Genomic DNA, 22,393 nt, shown 5'->3' on the forward strand with positions numbered 1-22,393 from the left:
ATGACAAGTGTTTTCATTTTATAGAAGGAAAACAGAATCACAGAATAAAATACAAGACTTTGTGTGCTTCCAGGAAACATCTAACCTGGTAGTGAATGTGTATGTAATTTCCTACTTAAGAGAACGCTGGCCTTGTAACAGCACTGCTCGGTGGTATGCGGAGAGTCTCTTGTGTGTGTGTGTTTATGCAGGTTTCACAGAGGTGTTTGCCCTATGTTAACAACTAGCCAATTAATTGGAATGAATTCAATGAAAACCAAGAATTGAATTCTTGCCAGAGACAGTTTATATATTTAATTTTTTTCAGCTGTTATTTTCTTCTAGGAGTCAAGAAATAAATACGTGTGACAGTGAGTGTGAACCGTGTGTGTGTGTGTGTGTGTGTGTGTGTGTATGTGCCTGGGAGCTGTGCTTAGGAACTCTCCCTCACAGAGCATAGCTTCCATACCACCTGACTGTGGCACCGCCTGCCAGCACCACGCATCTCATTGTCACCTCAGTGTCCTCTAGGATTGTCCTTGCTTCACCATTTCCCACTGCTGCTGCTCTACAACACGATTGGACTTTTCCTCCACCGCAAATCCTCTCAGGTGAGCTACCTTTACTGTCTGTGCCTTCCCTAAGTTCTTGAACTCTTCCAGTCAGAGCTGGTACCTGCCCTTCTAGAGCTGCCAAGCTTCTCATTTGTGGGTCTGAACTGGGCCTTTAACTCCTTGTGGACACAAATGCTGTGCTATCCATGAAGCCAGCGTATAAATCCTTACACAATACCATTTGTGTGGTAAGTACAGCAATGAGTTTTGAGGTGTGGAGTACAGACTCACCCCCTGTGAATGCACACTAAAACTGGAAAAGCACGTGAGGTTTTCAAGTGCATGTTCTGACTAGCTCCACAACACACGTTCACACGCTTCCATGTCTGTCCTAGCATAGTGCCTAGCAAAGTCAGCCCAACGGGAGGACATATTCTCTGTGCTTCATTAGAGATGGATCTGAATTTGTGGGGGTGCTTTTCTTAATGTACCTTTAACTGGAATTTTATACAGCTATTCACAAATCTGTCTCTGTATGTGTGCTGACTTCTAATTTTCATTCACAAACTTAAAGAAATGTACTTATTTTAACCGTACTACTAAGAATGGCTCTATAAGACAAACTTGGTTCTTAACCCAATTATCTGCAAGGAAACTGAGCATCTATCATTTGAAGCAAGACTACTGGGTTGCTGAGATAATGGAGCCAGAATGATAGCAGTATTTAGCTTGTCTCCAGCTCTCGCACATAGAAGCTACAACATACAACATGACAGCCATGTCAGCTGGAAGGGCACTGATGGGAGAGAAAAAAATTCTGCTCAGGGACTCTTGAGGAAAACAGTTCAGAAGACAGGTGATCCAAAATATGAGAAAATGAATAAAAATCAACCATTTCTGATAAGTAAATATAAGTTTGTAATATGAAAAATGACAGTTTTAAATAGTAAGGAAAGTTGACAAACTAAAAATTAAATTTTTATTTCAAAAATCTATCAACCTAAGTATGGAATGAAACCCAGGAAGAGTGAAAAGAAGTTTTATTCTGCTACTTTCTATTTTTTCTATTTTAATGTTTTACATACATCTTGAAGTCAAGGCTTTATTTACATAAACTGTGAGCTCTACTAAAACATATCTAAAATCTTTAAAAAGGGGTTTTCCTAGTGAAGTAAAATCTATAAATGCCATTGTGGCTCAGAGCTTTCAGACCCATCATTGACAGCCTCACAGAACTGTCTAAAGACCCATCATGGACAGCCCCACAGAACTGTCTAGACCTCACTAATTTCCCATTTGTTCTTTTACTCTTTGAGAAGTTTTCAAATCTACAATTCTAAGCTATTTGCTTTAATTTATTCACCCATCTTTACTTTTGTCATTAATTTCCACACAATGAAATGCACAGATCTTGAGTACATAGGTTGGTAATGTCTGGTGCCCTTTTAACTAGAAACGGAAGAGTTCTACCATCAAGAAAGTTCCTTTGACCCTTCCTCCAGCCATGTCCCATCCCCAACAAGTGACCACTCTCATTTCTGTCATTATAAATTAATCTGTCTGATTGCAGACCTCAGGAAAATGAAATCGTACTTTTTGAGGCTGGTGTTTGTTGAGGAACATGATGCTTGTGATGTACATAGCAGGCTATATCAGTATTTCATTTTTTCCTTTATTTTTATTTAATTTGTTTGGCATTACGTGAATGTGCTGAAGTTTGTATAGTTTGTGAAGGCCAGAGGTGGTTTTGCTAAGGATCCATATGCCTCTCTTTCGAAAGGGACTTTCACTGTGCTGAGGGTCGCTGAGTAGGTCAGGTTGGCTGCTAGGAGCCTCAGGGATCCACCTGTCTTCTTCCCCAAGGCTGAGATTAAAAGCGTATGCCCCTCATCCAGAGTTCTATGTTTTTCACAATAAGACTCGGGTACTCAGGTCAGGGTGGCAAAGCACTTTAGCAACCGGGCCACTTCCAGCCTCCATCTCCTTTACTTGCTGAGTAGTATTACACGGTTTATATGAACGACCATTTATTTTATTCATGTTTTGTTTGATCCTGGGTCATTTCCATTTTGGGGCTACTCTTAGAGTAGAGTTGCCAAACTAACTCCCAGTGCTGAACTACAGGGAGTATGAACACTGAGAAGGAAGTTGTTCCAAAGCTTTCCAGAGTTGTTGCAACATTTACACTCACACTCACCATCAAGGCACGAGACCCAGTTAGTGCCTGTCTTCCCATGACAGGGCACTGCAGCCTACAAGAGCATTCTTGTGGCCATGTGGTAACGTCTCATTTGATTTTCCTTTGTATTTTCCCAGTGATATTTTCCCTAATGATGCTAGGAACATTTGTGAGAACATACTGGCCATTCGAAAATTTTCATTTTTAAAATCCAAGTCTTCTGCTCCTCTAAATCAGATGACTCTTTCATAATTAACTGGCAGAATTTGCAATACATATTCAGGGATAATAAAATCCTTTTCCCGATATATATAACCTCAACATTTTTCTCTTAACATAAATGTGATCTGCCTTTTCATTTAAAAAAATGCTTTTCCTTCATTTTTATTTTGTGTGCCTGAGTGTTTTGCCTATGGGTATATCTGTGCTCCATGTACTTTCAGTGCCTAAGGAGACCAGAAGGGGCGTTGGCTTTTCTGGGACTGGAGTTACAGACACAGGTCCTCTGAAAGAGCAGCCAGTGTTCTTAAGTTCTGAGCCATCTCTTCAGTCCCTGTCTTTTCATTTTTAATCAGCATATATATTTTAAATTTTGAAATTCAACTTTTATATTGCCCTGATGGTTACTAATTTATTTGCGTAGTCTCTAAAAATGTTCCCCTATTCTTGTGGATATAGTCTCCCATATTTTATTTCAGAAATTTTAAGATGTAGCACTTATACTAATGGCAACAAAACATTTTGAATTAACTTGTTTGGAGGAGGACAGAGGTCAAAGTTCTTTCACTTAATATTCATCCAGATGTTAACACTACTAGGTGAAAAATACCTCACTAAATACGGATCTGTTTTAGAAAATACGATTTTTAAAGCTTTAAAAATTATTTTAAGATACAATTAATTTTCATTAAAATGTTATTTAACGTTTATGGTAATGAGTCACTTTCAACAAATGTTAATTATAGCTACAATCAGAATCTAACTACTTACCACTATTTGACATCTGAAAGAGATTGTTCTTTTCAAACTTCTTGAAAACACTTCCTTTAATTTCAACAAACTGAAATAGCAACAGAAATACCATCTTTGTCACTTCAACAGTTGTAAAATCAACTCTCTCCACAAAAAGATTCTTAAGATTAGAGGAAACAAAGAATTGTTTTCAAGCATAGTACTCGTGTGAACACCCTTCCTAACTAACAACAGAAAGCAGAATGTTGCACTTACATTGTTGGACATCATGATAGTAAGCAGGGACTTGTTATGTGAGTTGAAAGCCACATTGAGTGTCGTTGCTTGAACCATTATGAGAATTGCATGTAGAACTAACAGTAAGTCAAGGAAGAAACTTGTTTTCAGAATTATTGACACAATATCAAAAACAGAAGAAATGATCTTATTTTCTAAATCAAATCTGACTAATATTTTCTTATGTCATAATTTTCCTGTTATCTATTTGGTATAGATTTCTCCATGTGAAACAAACAGAAGCAGAAGAAATCTGTACATTTATTATATAAAACTGAACCCCTGGTGCCTGGCACAGCACCTAAGAAGAATTAAGCCTTCAAACAGGTATTAAATAAATGGAAGAAATCATGGTAAGCAATGAAAGAAGAGATGAAGAGATATAAATCTGAATTATAATTCAAAGTTTTAAAAATAAACACAAAGTTAGTGTTGAATAGCTTTTCCTTGGTTACTCAAATGATACAGAAAATTAAAATGGTAAGAAATGTCTTAGATTGTTCTTCATGTCATACAGAATTATATCATACTGCACATGGAATAATTTACCTTTCTTCCACTAAAATGGGAACAAGCTTTGTCCCATTTTGTACCCAAGTATTAATTTCTTCAAAGTGTCACTGACAGTGGGGAAAAGATATGATAGAGTCCTGTGAGTGAGTACAGGTTTCATAGATAAGCACGTGTATGTAAATCTATGTGAGGGTAAGCACAGGTACAAGTATGCACACATGTACAGCCACACACAAATGTGGGAAAGTACTTGTTTTCCAAAAAAGAAACTTGAAGAGAAACATATGCACACACAGACACATACAAAATCTCCATTACTGTATCATGCAAATCACAAACTTCAAGAAAGCTGTTAAGCATAATAAGAGTCACACAGCTAGCTATAGACAGACATCAACTTCTCCCATAATCAACCAATCACAAGAAAAAGCAGTTGGGCATGCAGAAGGCCTTAAACTAATTTACAATGGATATTACAACCAATTTTTCAAAAGGAATGAGTGATTTCATTTTAATCTCCACATATACACCATTTCACGCAGGGATAGGTAAAGAAATAAAATAGGGTAGATCACGCTGGTGACTGGAATGTCCACTAAGTCAAAAAGGATACAGACATAGAGAACAGCCATGAAGAAGTGAGGGATGACTCCGATGTGTGCTCTTTTTCTTTCTTTAGGCTCTGTCGCTGTCCAGTAGAGAGCATCTAAGATATCTTGTCCAAACGAGGAGAACAGACGGTCAGCTACCTGCAGAGAGAAATTGTGGAAGTTTCTTAACTGCTCATTTAAGTACTTTGCCAGCAACCAGATGAAAATCCATCATTAGAAACCTGAGTTTTACAATTCTGGATGGAAAGCTGAAGAAGAGCAAAGCTTATCACTTCCTCTACACACTCCTGGCTCAGCTGAGTACTCAATACACGGGGGACTCAGAATTGGCCTTGTCAAATTAGCCATTTGTAAAAAACAAAACCAAACAAACAAAAAGCAAAAACAAAAAAAAATAAAAATAAAAATTTAAAAAATTGAGAAACTTAAACTAAAAAGTTCAAAGCAATTTACATTTAGTATACAAAGCTCATTAATTAACAGTCACTCAGAATCCTTAAAGTTCTTGTTAAAAAAAAGACAACAACAAAAAACCCAATAGGCAAGAGGGTTTCCAGTGAATGTGCAGTGTGACAGCGTGCGTCCTCAGAACTATGCAGAGGGAACCTTGCCTTTACCTGGAGGAAACGCCTGTCTTTGAGGAGCTGTGCCCTTCACCGATCCAGGAACAGTGTATCAGGCGTCACCTCCATAAAAGCTTAGCTCCCGAGACCCTCAGGTGAATGAAGCACCTTTGCCAGAAGCTACAGCAAGCATTCTTCTCCCCACTCCCTCTACACTGCTAGACTTAAAGTCTTGAGTCCCGGCCAGTCTGCAGCAGCAAGGGGCCTTACCTCCAGCATGTTGTAGATGATATAGAGCTTGATGACAGACTGCCCTCTTATGAGGTGGTACATCATGGAGTAGTCAACATAGTGCATCATAAAATAGCAGATTATCAAGATGACACCCTTCAAAATGTCACACACCTGTGCAGGCTGAAGCAAACGTCTGTCCCTGAAACATACAAGTAATGGAAATAGGAGTTTTACTTCACGTGTTCTCAAAGCAAGCCATCTTTACTGGGCATACAACAGCATACCAAAGTCACAGTGAAAATCAGGCTGACGATGTAAAATTTTTCACAAGGATGGCCACCCAGAAGACTGTGTAGCAGGACACTTTCTGCTGTGTGCACAGTATAAAGACATTATCCTAGAAGTAGATCAGAACTGAAAAGAGTGGGCAGGCACCGGCTGCTGGTCGTGCTTTAAAACAGCAGCTTTCCGGGGACAGCAAAGCTCCCTGTATTCCTGGCGGCTGGACCAGCCCGCCCAGCCCAGTGGGTGCACTATGCACACCACTCTGCACCTTGTCCACTCTACTTAGCGGGCCACATAGAGGGTCTGAGGTCAGTGCTGAAATTACAACCATGCCCAGCTCTACATTTTTCATAGTGGTTCAAAGGATCTCACATCTTTACGGTAATGTAGGTCCTCCCAAAACACATGTTATAATTTTTCCAGCTCATTCTTGACAAATTTCTACTCTTTTCTCACTACAAGCTAGCACAATAGACATGTCTCATAAGTAAAAATGTATCTGTATTATAAATCCTAAAGTTCTAGGTGTAAAGTTATATTCACTTGATATTTTGGTAGAAACAGCTAATATGGCCTCTATTGTGTTGCATCAATTTACACTTCTGCTAGCAATGTATTGAGAAGCCTGTGGTCTATAAGCTCCAAAACAACATGTGACCAAACTCCTGGATTTCTGCCAGTTGCATTGATGAACAACAAAACCCAGTATAGTTTCAATGTTACTTTACCTCTGTAGAGCTGGTACTAGGTGAAGAACAAACCCAGGGCCTTGCTCATGCTAGTCAAGTACTCTACCACTGAACCATACCACCATTTAAAATAATCTTAAAAAACATTTTGAGCCAAGTATCATTAAGGTGTCCCGGAAGGCCTTGAACTTGCAATCTTCCTGCCCTGGCCTCCCAAATAACTTGAATTATAGGCCTATGCTATGAGGTCTTGCTCTGAGTGACTCATTTAAATTTTTAAGATTTATCTAAATTTCTAATGAATCCTTTCCTCATATCTTTTCTTCTTTTTCTCTCCATTTTTGGTACTGGCTTGTAGGACAATCTTTTACTGCAGAAGTTAGTTCTTTGTGACATGACCTGAATTTTTTCACAATTAAATGAGTCGATTCTTCCTTCTGAGACCAGATCATAAAAACTAAGCCTAAGTTATGGAAGAAAACAACAAGATGGAGAAACAAACAGAAAAGAAGAAATTTAGGGTTCCCTTTTACTGGACCTAACATTTTCACAACAAGAATGAGTCTGCTTGAGTCTACTGCAGCTTATTCCTCTGGACCACTGTTCAGACTTCTGTTTTGGCAGCTTTTACCTACAGTGCATTCTTTAGGAGCTGTGGCCTCTTCATCTTTACCAACAGTTGCTACTCCAAGAAACGGTGTGGGCAGAACTCATGACCTCTGAGCTGCACACCTACTTCTTGGGAGTTTCTTGGCTATCTGTTCTGTTCAGCTCCTTCTCAGCCAGCCCATATGAGCAGGACTTTTCCAAAAGAATGTGTGAGTCTTTTAAACTGTTCCTACGATTAGGCTGCAGCGCGGCTCTGAAAGCACCTGTCACAGGACTACATTTCCATGGTTACCAGCAAGTTTGGAAACAATATGGGACACTGCAGGTATGAAAAGGACACATTCAGAAAGGGTCATAAGTCGATGGGAAGACATTCTAGTGACCCTACATGGAGACAAGCCTGGCTTCGCTAGTCGGATCACCTGTCCTACAACAGATGTCGAATTCTGACTGACTGTTCTTTGCAGCTCAAGTTAGAGCTCTGGGCAGAAGCGCAGCCAGCACACAGTCACCATCATTACTTCTATCCCGACTTTCCTTTCTCCAGGGCTGCTCTCCTCCCTCCCACAGAGATCCCAGGCTCACTCTCATGGAAAGCAGGGCAAATTTTATCTTTCACTTCCCACATACCCAATTTAGAGCACACTCTCTACCAAGGGCTAACTGATTATCCCGGAGATTTCATGCCCCACTCCACATGAGGCTAGAACTGGGGACAGGGATTCTTCTGTCAAGAGCAAACACATTTTGAGTTCAAATACCAGGAGGAGACATGCTGAATAGTCTGCATTCCTGGGCTAGGGTGCTTGTTGCCCCACTAACAGCCAGGGAAGACCCTGAGAGGCATCAGTGCAGGTGTGGCTCTAACAACCACTGACTTTCAACACTTTAAAAATGAACCTCCAGGGGCTGGAGAGGTTAAGAGCACTGTCTGATCTTCCAAAGGTCCCGAGTTCAATTCCCCGCACCCACATGGTGGCTCATAACCATCTACGAGATCTGGTACTCTCTTCTGACCTGCAGTCATATATACAGGCAGAACACTGCATACAAAATTACTACATAAATAATTTTAAAAAACTGAACCTTCAAACTGATACAAGTCAGCAATTTACTGCTTTCTACTTGTCAGCAAACTTAACGTTATAAAATTTATCGTTTGGAAAAGTTACTGCTTTAAGAAACAAACATACCTCTCATCTTATTAATTTCTAAAATACACAATAAAAAAGCAGGACAATATACACTTCTCTGGTTCCTCAGCTATTTGTCACTGTCTGCTCTGGTGAACTCTTCGACTAATAACATCTTAACTGGATGCTATGGTGACTACAGGTTTTCAAAATTAAGGACTACTATTCAAATACAGCACAAAACATGATTCATAGCCCTGTAAACAAGGCTCTTCTTCCACACGTGTTGTTAATAAAAAAGGAAAGTAGCAAAGAGAAAACAACAAACTCCTCAAGTAGCATCTTACAAGATACCTGCATGCACCCCAGCTTCTCCAAGATCTAAGCTCACAAATGAGTTTATCTAATTAAAGTAACTTAACCAATCACAGCATTTGCTCCTCTCTGCCAGGATATTTTTAGATGACTATCAGTCAGCATTATCAACACCGTAAGAAGCTTATCTATAATGCTGCCAATCAACCTGGAACGGGCACCTGAACAACCTGTCAGGCGGGCACCTGAACAACCTGTCAGGCTGAGGTTCTGGTTCCAATGGCTGTTAAAGAGCAGCTGTGGGCAGCTCCTTCAGCAAATGCTGGAAATCTCAAGCACATGCTGGATAAAATTAAAAAAAAAAAATCTAAAATACCCCACACCAATCTAATATAGTTTAGAATAATGGTTTGATTACATGCCATGGAATGACAAGCTTAAATAAGATATTCAATAGAACTTAAAATAAAAACATTTAACACAATTTAAAGGATATTCAAGTTAAAACACCATATAGTCTCAAAAAAAAAACCATACTGAAAGATTCTCTGCATCCTAAATTTCACCTTTCAATTCCTACAAATACTTCCACTATACTTTTGCAGTTATTACAGATGGCAATTTCTTGTTATACATTTTACTTGTATACATTATACATCTCTGAGCCATTTAAAGTCTCATAGATCCACAGAAGTAGAATTACTTGGCGGAGAATGATGCTCACTAGGAGGCAGCCTCACCGTTGATACTCTACCTGGAAAGTGGAACTGGTACTAACTAGCAAGATCAAGAAGGAAGAGGCAACCACAAGCTGAGGCACCAGGGCCCTGCTGCTCAGTTAATTTCAAGCCATGGACACAGGACAAGTGTCAGCATGACATACTTCACTGTAAAATACATGTGCACCTAAAGGGGGAGAAGGACAAGTACTACTGAGACTTAAAACCTATGTATTTCACGTGTTCACATTGTTAAGCGAAGTCCCTTTATAATCCTAAAGTAGACTAGAATAAAGTACTAAGAACAAGATGCATTTCCTGACCTGGGAAACTGAAGAGTTTTTCAAGTTTGACTGACACACAGTAACTAATCTCTTGGCAGTTTATACCTGATGGCTAACATCTTTTCTTCTACCTTAAATTAGTTATTAGAATGAAGTGGCTGATTTATGAAGCTGTTTGTGTCAAGCAGCTGGGCTGTGTCCTGGGGCAAGGACTGCGGTGTTTGCTGCCACAGAGACCCAAACAAATCATTAGAGATTACGTCACAGGTGACTGTCAGGGGTGAGATATGGTCAAACATTGTGGGATAAACGTGGATAAAGATTAAGACCAAGTGAGGATGCTAGAGAAGGAGGGGAATCCCAGTTCCTCAGGCTTCCATCCTCAAGTGGTTATGTGTCCTATGCTGGCGCTTTTGCTTTTGTACGGAGGTCAATTTGGCCAAGAGTATAGAAGGAAAAATCAGGGTTTACTCACCACAAGGAGTCCCTGTGCCACCACACTCCATCCTATAAAGGAAGTGAAAGTGCTCCTCCCTTCGGTCTGATTTACAAGAGAGAAAGAAAGAGAGAAGGTTGTAATGTTGCTACGCTACTTAGAGCGTCATGCTGAGGAACACGGGACAACAAAACCTGATGCTATGAGGGCTTTCTACGCAACAGTACAATGCTCTCCACTGGTGCAGCACACCATCTGCCTGCCAAGAGCAAATAATGGACGTACTTGTTTCCCCAACAAAGATACTAAGAGCTCTCCATACATGCTCTTGTGGTGGCATTAGTTATTCGGGCCAGATTCAAAGGCTTAATTTTGTATGGTAAGAGAAAAGCCTATTTATACTGCACATAAAATGCTAATTTGAGCATAACTATATTGAATGAGGTTAAGACACATGGAAGAAAGCCAACAGGTGAAGAAACTCAAGAACTTGAAATCCATAGTTCTTTTGGGAGCTAAGAACTCTCCTATGGGGTCATCACTCAAAAGAAAAAGATACTCTCCTTTCCTAAAACAAGAAAAAAAAAAAAAAGAAGAAGAAGCCAGTGAAGCCTTCAGTAAGAGTCATGTCTAAAACCAAGACAAGGGACCAGAAAATCTGTTTGTCTGAATTTTATTTACTCTAATTATAAAAGAAAAACCACCCCCATATTCCTAAATCTAGCACTTAGCACTGTAATGTTCAGCAGGGCTTTCTTACTAACAGCTGTAGGCTCTGGGCCGAGATCTTACCATTTTCCTCTGCAATCTCATTCAGTGTTTAACTAAGTGTGACAGAATTCTAAAGCACAAAATAACGGAAATTTTAGGAAGAGATAGGATTCACAATGATACTACTTAAATTACCCATATAATTGGTATTTTTAGCATATTTCACAAATTTGGAATGTTAAATTTAGAAAGACGATATTTAACACACCCCAATAACTCATATAATTATCATAACCCAATTCTGTTTCTATGTTTTCAGTATCAAAAACATCCTAATCTTCTGTAAAATGAGCTATCTTATCCTATCTAGGGAAAGAACCTGTTTCTCATGATCCTAGATGCATCACTCTCTCCTTCTCTCTCATTAAACATTGGATAGTAGGGGCTAAGACTGTTAATTCATCAGAAACAGATGCAGCCAAGTCTTTCTAAGATCCCTGAGGGTGGGATGCGCTTTCTGCAGGAGCAGTGCAGCATCCTTTACAAGGAGCACACGCCAGGGTAGACTCACAATTATATCCTGACAACATCCCCCAACAAACACAATTTTAGCTGGTTCAGAGTTGTCAACATGGTTTGCTGACCAGGAAGCCAAAATGAAGGCTGAGTTACTGAATAGGCTACAAAATCTTGCTGCCTCTCACCCTTGGCTAAGGCAATGTCTCTGTTCAGTCCATTGTTATCAATGGCAAGAAAAACTCAAACCTCAAACCAAAGCCAAAACCACATCAAGATAGCAGAAGATCTAGGAACAGGCTCAAAGCAGACACTCTGGGTCCGGGCCATTGCTTGCTTTAAAAAGCCTGTCATAGATGCTGACCAGAGAGAATTTAAGGCAGAGGAGGAGAGGCTCACTCAGGGCAACTCTGCTGCTGCTGAGTCTGCCCCGCTACAGATTACTATTTCCATGTCGGGCTTAATTAACAAGCACACTTTTCTTCTATTTTTAGAAAAAATTAACAAAGAGACTAGGAAGATTTTTATTCTTTGAATAAAAAACTTTTGTTTTTGAAACAGAAGAGGTGAGAACGAAAGCGGCTGGGAAGAAGCACACAGTCAACTTTGCAGGTTCGAGTCAGACTGGAGGAGAGAGCACTTTGCTGAAAAAGATGGAACATGAAACAGCGATAGGCAAAACAATCAAATAATCTTTAACGGAAGTAGAGAACATTGAAAGGGAAGCTGTAAGATAGAAGAATTTTGCTATTTAAAAATAATTCTGTTAAAATCAAATGTATTTCGGTCTTCCAGAAATACCCGAAAGGCTGTAAGCATAATGTTAGCAGTAGTTTTGTTCAGAGTCACTTTTCACAGTCTAATATATTTCCATGCTTCAAACAATCTACAGACTTTGTTTTCACTGATCAGAGAAAATAAACTGTGGCTCACATTATTCTAAACACACATTGCTTAACTCAGATAAACAATATTGAAGGTACTAAGTAAGGCATTAAAGCAATACTTCGTATTTTCTTGCCTGCTCTTAGAGATGTTTCAAGATGGTTGAAATTCTTCAATAGAATTTTAACTGTATTCTTGTGTTTCAATTATTATTTAAATATGAGTGGCAGCATGAAATGTAACTCTTCAGTTAACCTACACTGCAGAGTATTACAAGCTGTTTATACTAGGCTGCCCCCTACAGTCCTCTTAGTTACAAAACAATGGAAATAGAAAGCACTTTACAAATGTAACTAAAGTTAATTTTGACTGAAAAATGCTTCAAACTAATCTGTTAAAGCAATTATCGTTACGTGCTAAAAAAAAAAACAGACTATTATAAAAGGTTGACTACAGGAAGCACCACTCATTTACCTGAAGCAAACTGGAGTAGATGACTTAAGATTCCTATTTTCTGCAATACCTCTTAATATCTGGAATAGAAAGGCTATGCTAGATGCTACTTACATGTTCTACTTCCCCAACTGCCAGAGAAACACAGAAATGATTTTGAGCATACAACAGTATTAGATGCCTCAAGAATACAAAGTATCTTCAAATAAGATGATGAATTTGACCCTCAAGAGAATTTTGAGAACCCTGACATGCCATTGTCAAGCAGTGTATGTCACCCATGCTCTACCCACATAGAAAGGGATGAACCAATCCAGAAGAAAGAGTCTCTAGGTTATAAACCCTTTCAATGTTTCACCCAGGAATGCCAACAGCTGATCAGAGACTGCCACGGATAGAACATGAACCTGTTCAACACTGCCGATAAAGGAATAACGAAGAAGTAATCTCACTTACAACGCACGTGGGAAACCCCTGCAAGACCTTAGTTATTTTATGTCAGGTTGTTGCACTGGATTAATCTAATATCCCTGTATCTCCCTCTCTATGCAGCCACACACGACGATTCACAGCTGGTAGCATTTTATTGATTTTCTTCTTTTGGCTTGTGAAAAGGGAACTAAAATGCCAAGACCCAGCAAGCTCTCAATACAGAAAGCAGCACATGAAGGTGAGGCTGTGAGGAGTAAAGGACCGGCCACAGAGGTCCCCAAATGCTTACTAATGATAATGAGATCAAGCCTCTGGAAAACTCTCCTCAAAGTCAAAAGAAATACGTGACAGATCCTAAGTTCCTGAGACAATCTTCCCATCTGGTTAACTTATGACTAATAAAACATGTGGCATAATTCATATCATTCTGGAAGCTGAGAAAGATTATAGATACAAAATACTAACTTCTATTACACTGATGTAAGCTGAACTCTTACAATTGTTTTATTCTCTGCAATTTTGCTAAGAGTAATTTTTATTCCTTCCACAACCTGATCATTATATTATTCTATTTGCATTAGAAGCATTTTTTCATTCTCAATGGATAGAGGCTCTTTTGAAAGGATTGTATTTACTAGAAGTACTAAGTATAGGCTCATTTTCTACCTCCAAAGAAACATCTTTGTGACTTTAGTCTTTAAAAAAAAATTCACAATTTTGAATATGTACTAGTAATTTTTTTTAACTCAACTTTGGTGGTAAAACCATAATTCCAAATGTTATGTTCCATCAAATATTCACCATAATTAAATGGAGTTTCACAAATTATTATTCATTTTAGCATTTTAAAATTTCAAACAGAAAAGAATTTTTAAAAAAAAATTACAGAAGTGACCCTTGTTAGAGCTGTAACTCAAACAGCTGTGCTGGAGCCAAGTAGCACAGGTAAAGGTGACGACATGGCGTGGAGGCATGCCGACATGACTGTCTAAAGCCAGACTTCCTACTCCCCTGAAGAACAAAAGCACACAACTCCACACAGGCTTAACACCCTGGAAGTGAAAGGAACTGGTATTTATTCCTGGGTGCTGTAGGCAGGCACCCTGCTGGCATGCTTTTTATATCTCCAGGTTTCTGGGAACTGGTACTGAGCTCTCAGTGTCCTCTTTTGACACATGAGGGACAAGCTTAGGGGAGGCAGGCACTCCATCCAAGGTGGTTTGGGCTGACTTCTTCCTATCAGAATGGTGCCTTTATAGTTCTCTACTGCCATCAGCTGGAAGTCTGTGATGAAGGAGTCACAGGTCACCAACAGTGATTTTCATGAGAACTAGAGGAAGAAGCCTGCAGTCCCCTAAGTGAGGGCTACTTAGGGGTCTCAGCGATCCACCTGCCCAGCCTAGAAGCTGGATCTTTCATAGATGAGGCCCAGAAGACCTCATAATCCACGTACAGGTGGGTTAAGAACATGGCCAGCCAGTCTCTACTTTTAGTCCTGTTTCTCTCCTACTCGCCCACACAGCCCTCCACATCAGTATCAGTTTACTGGCTAAGCAAAGGTTTGGCCCAAAATCTCTCTGGAAAACAGTGCATATATAAGATGTGTAACATTATCTAATATAAACTGAACAGATAAGCAGTGTTTAAAGACCTGTGATCGAAACCACATGAATTATCTTTATTCTAAGAACCCTACAAGTTATAAAGCAAATTAATTGTTTAGACACTAAAAATAGCCAAAGATCTAAACTTACCGCAGGCCATAGCACGGCAGAGTGAAGAGCCTGCACAGCGCCAGGGAGACTCTTAAAGGAAGCAGGGTGAACACATACAGAAAGGCATCGAGGCACAGGAAAATTCCAAAAAACATGAGCTACATTGACAAAGGAGAGAAGGAAAAAAAAGAGAAATATTCTTTAAATAGTTGTTGACCCAAAATTCAAACATTCAGGATTTCTAAACTTATGAGAAATGAATTCCCGATTACTTGGTTTAAGAACCAGCACAATGTTAGGTTCTCATTACTCTTCCCAGAGTTTTTGGTTTACCATCCACAGAAGCCAACTAACTACTCAAAAGATGAGTGGCTTGGACTCAACAACGTGACTTTCTGGTACTTCTTAAAACATTAGAGAAACTAAGCAAAGTCTTTCAGATGAGCTTCCTACCTTTAACCTTATTCTTCTATGTCCTGCTCATCAGATAGATAGAGGCAGTTTTAATTAGAACAGTTTTATAAACTGGTTACTAAGTTTAATATAATTTTGCAAGCATGGATAGCTGCTATACTTGGAAAGCCCTATTCTGATTAATTGGAGAAATAATTACTATTTTTAACCTATCCTGTTTCATATAGATTTATACTTTCCATTTCCCCCACTAAATTTAGCAGGATACTTCCTAAAAGGAAGTAAAGTCTTTTCTTAGCTTGAAGTAACTGGACCTAGTTTATTAAACTCCGCTGCTCAAACATGGTGACATACAAACATGTTTGATGGATATGCTCTTACTACAATACTCTGCATAACTGGAGGCAATAAACTGCCCTGCCTGTATGTACTATCCAAATTCACCCTGCTATAAGCAGAAGCTTCTCAAAACTCATGAGAAAGTTCTAACTTCCCGGACATGGGGTCTTTAAAGAGGTGATTTAGGTGTAAAGATCATTAGGCTAGGTCCTGATCCAACATGACCGCTACCCTGGAGATGGCAGTTGTGAGCCTTGCCTTCAATGGCTTAGCTAGCTCTCCAGCCGAGACTGGTGCTCTTATAAGAGAGGGAATTAGGACATGGACACCCACAGGAATGACCAGATGAGACCTTTGGAAAAGGAGCCTGTCCACAAACCAAGGAGAAACCAACTCTGCTGACTCCTACATGTTAGGCTTCCTCCCACCGCATTCCTGTTGCTTAAACTGTACAATGTACAATACTTTGTTATGGTAGTCTCAGCCAACAAATGCATACATATTTAAGCAAAAGCCTATATTTTATTAATTTCTGACAAAATCTAAGAAATAAATACCTTATCTATATGCCAGATTTCTTAATCTGAACATACAGCTTTTTTCAACAGTCTAGACTCGTGAACAACAATGAGAGCAGAATGCTAATCTAAGCCATGTGGAAGACTACAGTTTTAGGTCCTCCCCCTTCATGAGTCACCCAGATGTCACTGTTGGTGTGCAGGGCTGGTTTTCATCCATGTTTACGGGTATGCAGAGGAGTACTAAAGACCGAGCAGCAGTCCTTACTTATGACTCTCCTGCCCTTGAGAAACCCTTTCTGTCTGCACATCCCAAGAAGAGTCTTGGGTATGTCTACACAAGAACACAAAACACTAAGAAGAGCAGTGTGTGCCCATCTCCTCATGAGCTCACGCTAGGCCAGGCCTAGGGGGGTAGGGAGAAAATAAGCCTTAAGGGCCGTGAGGTGCTGGCAAGACAGTAAAGATGGGAAGAATAAAACTCCTCCTCAGCTCAGCAGGTTTTGTGTTAGTACCCTGCATTGTGCAGAGCAGAAGCAGAAGTCTAAAGGCCTTCCTTTCACAATGCAAGTCTATGCCTTATACCCAGTGACTGTGTAGACCCTATAACTGGACCACTGGAGCTGGTAAAGGATCTCATGACTAAGACAGAGGAGAGCATGTGACTGCAATTTAAAATCATTTTAGCTGAGTGAGGGTAAATATTCACAAGTGTGAGAGTACAAAATGCAAAGGAAAAGCAGGAGGAAAGCCCCTCAGTTTGGAGATGTGGGAAGAGGACAGTTCTTGTCACTGTGGCATCACATTTTCTTCTCAAGAGCACTCTTCTAAATTCCTTACAAATGCAAAGAAATTAGAGAGACGAGCGGAGTGTGAGCCTAGCCCTGTGCAGGGTATCACTGTCCATCATCCACTTCATGGACACAGTGACTCAGGATGCTCTGGCCTCCTGCCACTGTCTGCAGCGTTCCAGGCAAGGGGCAGGTGTAGGTGTTCAGCATGCAATGCTCCTATCAGCTCTTGAGGAAATGGTCACCTCTGCTTGACACATTAGGAAGCCATGGATGTGAAGGCTGAAAGCTGGCCCAGGGATGTGCATCAGCAAAGAAACTAGCAAGTCTGTCCAGTCAGACCAAATGTCCTTCCTGTTTTGGCTTCTTCAAGTAATTCAAGCAGAGTACTTCCACTATTCTTACTAGTCTTATGGGTTAGGCTGGGTTTTCTTTTCACTAACTTATCTTGTAATCTGTTTACTGTCTTCAGAAAATCCAAGAATTTAATGGATCACACAATTAGACTGGCTGCTAGCTTTAAACTATGCGGCCAATGAAACGCTTTGAGAACACATCAACATAAATAATGTGTACTTTCAAATCTTTGTGTGGTATCTTGGGAAGGCAGGTCATTTGTATTTCTTTTTTATTTACACTAACTATAACTTACTTAGCCATTTGTAAGTATCTGTGAATGAGTTCCTTCTCTAGCAGACAAAGTATAAAGTAAAGAACGACACCAGTGAGTATGCAGCTTTTTACTGAGACACAAAGGTCACCTGCCTTCCTTGGACAATCACTTTATTTTCAAAACAATGCAATGCTGTGACTACCACAAAACCAGCAGTGATTTGTTTGTTTGTTTGCTGTTTTTTGAGACAGGGTTTTCTCTGTGTATTCCTGGCTGTCTGGAACTTTCCCACAGCTAAGAATACACTTTACATTGTATTTCACTATGTAGATTCATATACATACTCAAAACAATGGGAAGAAAGCCTCACAAAAATAGTGTTTGCTTTTGGAGCACAAGTTGATGTTTTCTATTTTCCCTCTAAATAATGATATCTCCAATCCTGAGCGCCAAATGAAACGTGTTCTCAGGGAGTCCATAAACCACCAATCCATGCTGGCTCGTAGTATGAAAAAAACCTCAGCCTAGGAAGGTAGGCGAGTTAAAGTCTGGTTCCTTCTGCAGCAGACACTGCAGACATGGAGACAGTGGGCTTTTGCTGAGGGCAGTGCTGGAACACAGTGGGAAGTTCTTACAAAGGTGAATTTGAATTACAAGTTACAAACTGCAGACACTCCATTCTCAAATATATTCTCTTCAGTCTTCAGAGCACAGACTGATCAAACGTGCATAAAAAGATTCCTTCGAAAATAACTGTGGGCTTAATTAATAAGGTGACCACTGCAAGCCCTTGAGTGCAATCAAGGGGCAGGACTGTTTGCTAGTCTGACTCTGACATCTGTCCCTCAGTCTACTGAGGCCTCTATAGGTGCAGCCCCTTCTTATGGCCATCAGGCCAGGACTAACTCTGCAGTGACACTACGGATATGTTCTGGAGCAGCAGGGCCATGGCAAAGATGTTGGTCATTCTGCAGAAAGGCACACCATGTTCTATGCTCAAATTCACTGCTGAATTCCTAGTCCTCTATATTAAAAACGATTCACTGAAGGCTTTTCCCATCCAATACTCTGTGTTGAGGCTGTTATAGGAGTGGTAATATTTCTGTAACACTGCTGGGCAATAAACATTAAACACTTGTGAAATGTTCTAAGCATTTACACAGAACCTAATAAAGTTATTCTTAGCCATTTGAAACACTTGTCTTAAAACAAACAAAAACATAGCTTCTATCCATGGAGAATTTGATTTTTTAAGTTGAAAATAAAAAAATCTCCAGGGCCCCTCCCTTAATGTTATTTAAAATTTCAAAATAAATAAAACTATGGCTAAAAGAAACAGAAACGGTTGTGGAATGTATTTGTTTCTTCAGAGTTCATCAGAATTCTGAGTATTGTCCCTCTACCGAGGCCAGAACACATCTTCTACTATGTCAAGGCACTGCAGCCTTGAGTGCTGGCTGGAAAACATGGGTAAAGAGCCTAGAAGAGCTCCCTCTCTGGCCCCAACTGCCACTTTGTATCTGGTCCTACACTTGGGGACAGAGGCTCCACAGGGTGTTAATGATCTCAGAGCAAAAGGAAACAGTGCAGTGTGGGCAGAGTGGTGAGCCAAGGAAGAGTCCAAGCAAGGCTAAGTGGAATGCCTGGGATACAGCAGTGTTCAACAGCATGGTGAGAGAGGCCACGCACGAGGTATAACCTTCCTACAAATTAAGAACTAAAGTGACTATTTTAAAAGCCCCAGGGAAGGATCAGTGTTTGTGGTGTCTGTGATGGGAGATGTGGGGTGCACTGAAGCCTATGCACAAGACAGTCAGGAAAGATTTCCACAGAGGAAACAACAGAGTCACCAGGCAGTCAAGAGGACCAGAATTCCACAGAGAAACATGCGCCTCATGCAATGTGGGGTGTAGGCTGTGGATATAGTTATATAAGAGGCATAAAAGGCATAATACCATCTTCAGTTCATAGCTAAAGAGCTCAACTTCTTATCCAGCAATTCTCAACAAACGTACATGTAAGGATCTGACTTTGAACATAATTGCCACACATTCAAGGATATCTGCAGAGTAAATATTTCCATGTACCTGAACTCAAAAATTCATGTCCCTAAGAAGTCTATACTCAGATGGCCAACAAAAGGACTGCTGAGTCAGGTTCTTCTGTGCTGGGTGAGTTTATATACACACCTGTAAGCACAGAAAGCAAGGCAATCTCAATCAATGCGTCACAGTCATCATAATCCACATCTGGTGCACAATTAACAATAGACAGACTTCATGAAGGGTAGAGAAACTGAAGAACTGAATTTGTAGAAAGGTAAGTACAATGAATGACCCTACTATTTTCTAGTCTCTTATCTGATGGTATGTCCTAAGCACTCCACTTATGCTAACTTGGTTAGGACTTTTCTCAATACACAGGCAGAATTACTACTTGATATTCTTAATGGGACAGACTGGGCAGAGGGGGTCCTGCTGAGAGGCTGGCCAGATGCAGGACAGTAAGTGTGCCCTGAAAGCTGGAATAGGATGGAAGTTACGCAAATACATGAGGGCTTCACAGCTCCTGCAGACGAAGGAAGCGGACGCAAGGTGACAACACGTCTTTTAGGCTCAGATCTACTTTTCAGGAAGAGATCAGCCTTGCTAGTTGGACAGTAAGCAGTCGAGTCAAAACAGCCTGAGTAAGGGATCAAGGTGGCATCAGATAAGGTATCCAAAGCCAACAAGACAAAAAGTTCCTGACCATCAGCTCCTAAGTTGCAAGGTTACAAACAGTCGTCTTCTAATTAGCTGGATGGTCTTATGTGCCCAGCAGGCAACAGCAACTTCACAATGAGAGGTAGTGATAATTCACTGGCTGCTATCTTGTCTTATCAAGCCTTATTTCTGTCACTATGGCCTCAGGTAGGGATGATACAGAAGAGGAGGAAGGCCTGCCAAAATGCTGAGTCCAATCAGGCTGCACTGGTCTTCCATCTTCTGGGTAACACCCTAAATGGGGATCTGGGCAATGTGTGCGTCCCAGACAAAGAAAGGCTGCATCCCAAGATGGATTTAGAGGAAGTTTCTATAAACGTGTTATCATGGAATTAGAAACCAAGAGGATGACCAATAAGTCACTGACAGAAACAGGGATCTGAGTAAGCAGTATGTCAGTTTCACAATGAAATCGGGAGCTGTTTCACTGAAATAAAGTGAACTGACAGCTATTACTAAGTTTTCTTTACATACGCCTTGTGATGAAACAAAACCAGCTTTATATGATGAAAATTAAGTTCATTACTATGAGATAAACTTTTGAATTATTCTGCTTAAATGTTAACTTTGCTTACTGTCAAAAAAAGCAAGAATTGAGTTCTCCTACTAGAATTTTTCTGTTACCATCTATTTTCCCCATTTCTCAGAAGCAAACTCATTAAAAGGTCTGTGGCGGTTAGAAAAAGAATGGTCCCCATATGCTCATATATGTGAATGTTTGCTCCCTAGTCATTGGAACTGTTTTGGAAACAATTAGGAGGTGTAGCCTTGGAGGAGGTGTGTCACTGGGGTGAGATTTGAAGTTTCAAAAGTCCACATCAAGTCAGTCTCTATCTGTCTGTCTCTGCTTTGAATTTGAATTAAGGTCTCAGCTACCGCTTTAGAGCCATGCCTACCTGCCTGGTGTGGCCATGCTCCCCACCATGACGATCCTGGACTAACCCCCTGAAACTGTAAACAACCCCCCAATAAAATGCTTTCTTTTATAAGTTGTGTTGGTAATGGTGTCTTTTCACATCAGTAGAATAGTAACTATAACAGGTTCATATACTATTAGGTCTCTTGAGATGACTCTGTCAATCTTCTCAGATGAATATAGTAAAGTCCTAAGGAGACTCAAACGAGCAGGCAGCTGATGGTGGACCACATGTTTCTGGTACTCTGGGAACCTCTCTTCTTTTTGGTTAAAAGTCCATGCTTAGTAATAACTTCTGGTGTCTTGTGGATGAATATGAAGGTCCTACAACAGTTTCATGTGTTGACCATGTAGTTCCCAGGTGAGACCCTGAGAATTTAGAAGACAGAGCCTAGGGAGGGGAGAGGTTTTGGAAGGGTTATCCTTAGGAGCTGTATTCTATCCTGGACACCTTTCTGCTTTCTCTCAGCTTTCTGTTTGCCTCTGACACCCACTCCCATCACTAGGTTCTGCCTCACCAGCAACTCAGAAGCCACAGAGTTAAGGTCTATGCACTGTACTTCTGAAATAATATGAACAAGTAAATTTTGTTTTCCCTAGTTGTTTATGCCAGTTTCAAAAATCTGACCAACTACATAAATATCATTATTTTTAACCTTCAACCTGATAAATTTAAGGTTCATAAAAATTTGTGAGTTTGCTAGAGGCAGTAAATTTTCATTTTTGAAGTTGGTCTAAGCTACACAATAAGAGATCTGTTTTGAAATAATAAAAATTGGGGTGGTTCAGTAGTGGGGCACTTGCCTCACTGCACCTCCCTGTGTTTAATCCTTAGTACAACAAAATAAATAAATAATGATGAGTAAATAGGTGGTTGAAAGATTCCTTAAAAATGGTAGCTGCAGATGGATGTGTTCCATTTTTTTTACTGTTTTTAAAGTATTTGCTTGTTTATTTTTATTTTTTTCTTTTTTTTT

General features: G+C 40.1%; 1 protein-coding gene and 1 long non-coding RNA gene across 2 annotated transcripts in view; one reads left to right on the plus strand and one right to left on the minus strand.

Annotated features, from left to right (window-relative positions):
* Positions 1 to 22,393, minus strand: part of Tapt1 (transmembrane anterior posterior transformation 1) — a 48,140-nt gene that overhangs the window by 11,733 nt on the left and 14,014 nt on the right. Inside the window, exons 3-7 of the mRNA XM_041636386.1 lie at positions 15,103 to 15,221; positions 5,918 to 6,080; positions 5,087 to 5,222; positions 3,940 to 4,037; positions 3,703 to 3,772 (exon numbers count right to left, since the gene is read on the minus strand). Coding sequence (XP_041492320.1) covers positions 3,703 to 3,772; positions 3,940 to 4,037; positions 5,087 to 5,222; positions 5,918 to 6,080; positions 15,103 to 15,221 — 586 coding nt within the window. The remainder of the gene's footprint in view (positions 1 to 3,702; positions 3,773 to 3,939; positions 4,038 to 5,086; positions 5,223 to 5,917; positions 6,081 to 15,102; positions 15,222 to 22,393) is intronic.
* On the plus strand, positions 535 to 5,440 carry LOC121436456. The gene is made up of 3 exons (XR_005972707.1): positions 535 to 590; positions 4,178 to 4,313; positions 5,153 to 5,440. It is a non-coding gene; the product is annotated as an uncharacterized LOC121436456 (long non-coding RNA).

Source organism: Microtus oregoni, unplaced genomic scaffold (genome assembly GCF_018167655.1).
Source record: "Microtus oregoni isolate MIOR12 unplaced genomic scaffold, Mior012 000049F_ref0000343, whole genome shotgun sequence".
In the NCBI taxonomy this organism is placed as follows: Eukaryota; Metazoa; Chordata; class Mammalia; order Rodentia; family Cricetidae; genus Microtus; species Microtus oregoni.